The sequence below is a fragment of the Olea europaea genome, chromosome 5, assembly GCF_002742605.1.
Source record: "Olea europaea var. sylvestris chromosome 5, O_europaea_v1, whole genome shotgun sequence".
In the NCBI taxonomy this organism is placed as follows: domain Eukaryota; kingdom Viridiplantae; phylum Streptophyta; class Magnoliopsida; order Lamiales; family Oleaceae; genus Olea; species Olea europaea.
In genome coordinates, this window is record NC_036241.1 from 12,737,025 (window position 1) to 12,738,804 (window position 1,780).

General features: G+C 49.2%; 1 protein-coding gene across 1 annotated transcript in view; it reads right to left on the bottom strand.

The window, feature by feature from the left end:
- Positions 1 to 1,780, bottom strand: part of LOC111394248 — a 5,090-nt gene that overhangs the window by 1,703 nt on the left and 1,607 nt on the right. The window contains exons 2-6 of the mRNA XM_023020005.1: positions 1,424 to 1,723; positions 1,209 to 1,349; positions 999 to 1,121; positions 775 to 918; positions 4 to 693 (exon numbers count right to left, since the gene is read on the bottom strand). Of these exons, the coding sequence (XP_022875773.1) occupies positions 4 to 693; positions 775 to 918; positions 999 to 1,121; positions 1,209 to 1,349; positions 1,424 to 1,723 (1,398 nt within the window). The remainder of the gene's footprint in view (positions 1 to 3; positions 694 to 774; positions 919 to 998; positions 1,122 to 1,208; positions 1,350 to 1,423; positions 1,724 to 1,780) is intronic.

Here is a 1,780-nt window from a genome sequence, read left to right on the forward strand (position 1 = left end):
TACCCTATCCTCCTCCGGTACCCCCTCGGCATCCCCGGGTATCCCCTGCATGGGTACTACCTCCACCTCCACCTCCAATGCCCCCTCGACGTCCTCGGGTATCCCCTGCACGGACACCCCCACCTCCGATACCACCTCCACCTCCATCTCTGGTACCCTCTCCTCCTCGGGTACCCCCTCCACGTCCTCAGGTATATCCTGCGCGGGCATCCCCTCCACCACAGGTATCCTCTCTCGCTCCTCCATCCCCATCGTGTCATCTAAAAATGAATCAAATGCAGCAACTGATGGCCACGATGAGTCAACATACCCCATCTGACCCACTCCCCCCTGATAACCACCGACCCCTCCGTCACCCCCTCCGTCCCGATAACCTCCAGTCCCTCCGTCACCCCCTCCGTCCTGATAGTGACCTGTCCCTCCGCTACCTCCTCCATCTCGATAATCGCTCGTCCCACGCAGGCCTGCTATGTCACCCCGTATCGCTGCAACCTCAGCATGGAGGTCTCCTAACCCAGCTCGTAACATCGCGACATCATATCGTAACTGTGCCATGTCCCCGAGCTCAGCTCGTAGTGTCACAACATTACCCCATAACTCTGCCATGTCTCCTCTCATCTCCATCAGGAGGTCGAACAAATCAATCGTCGAAACACGGGGACTAGGTGCAGGAGGCAATACTGGACGGCCCTCCTGAAAAAATAACTATTACAAATGAATAACCTAACAAATAAAATAAAACGACAATCGAAGAATTATTTTTATGTAACATACTCTATCTCGATCAACGCTAGACTCAGGCATCTGAACCTCTGGCGTAGCTGGACGTGATCTTCTCAGCGGAGGTGACATCCTCGCTGGACGTGCCCTCGTCGGTGGAGGTGATATCCTCAATGGAGGTAATACTGAACGATCCTCCTGAAAAAATAAATATTACAAGTGAGGCACTTAATTACAAGATCGAAGCGATATTCAATAAATCCTGCACAGTGACATACCCTATCTCGATCCATCCTGGACTCAGGCATCTGATCGTCATGCGCAGTACGAAGAGGCAATTCGCGAATATAAAACTGACTCTCCTCCTCGATCGACGGTGCCAACTCAGTGAGAACTTCAAGCTGTCAGTTTCATATGTCACAGTTAATGACTATGTATTCAGATTGTAAAAGGACGTACAACATAAATAGCAATTGTATAATACGTACCTCAGGATCGTCGAGGAGAGCCGATAACTGTCTGGCAAGCGGCTTGTCTTGTGCTCGCCAGTGATGCATCCGAGGATAGCGTGTCTCTCCTCTCCTCGCATACCAACTGGCCAAGATAGGGACAGTCTCGTACACCCATATCTGAAACAATTACAATTATTATGTATAGAATTCAATAAAAAAAGTGTAGGTAATTCATTAACTTAAACATATACCTGCAGCGCCAACGGCAGTCCATATGCATCGTACTTGCGCTCGGGCTTATCCCCCTTTGGCATTGAAAACCCCCTCCTAAACACGCGTAATGTATCAAGAAAACATCTCCAACCCCATGGGTAGTTGTTGAAGGCATCAATATTTTCAACAACCTCCAAATGAAAAATGTCAATCGATGTCTTCTTGTGATGACACCAGAGTATGCTCTCGATGATAAACACCAATCCTAACTTCAACCTATCAGACATCCGATCACATCTCCTTAATGCATATCCTAGCTGCGCTAGAGTAATCGTCGTCTGTCCATGAAAATATTCGTTCAACAGCCTCCTGTTCCTCGGAACACAGGCCCTCGC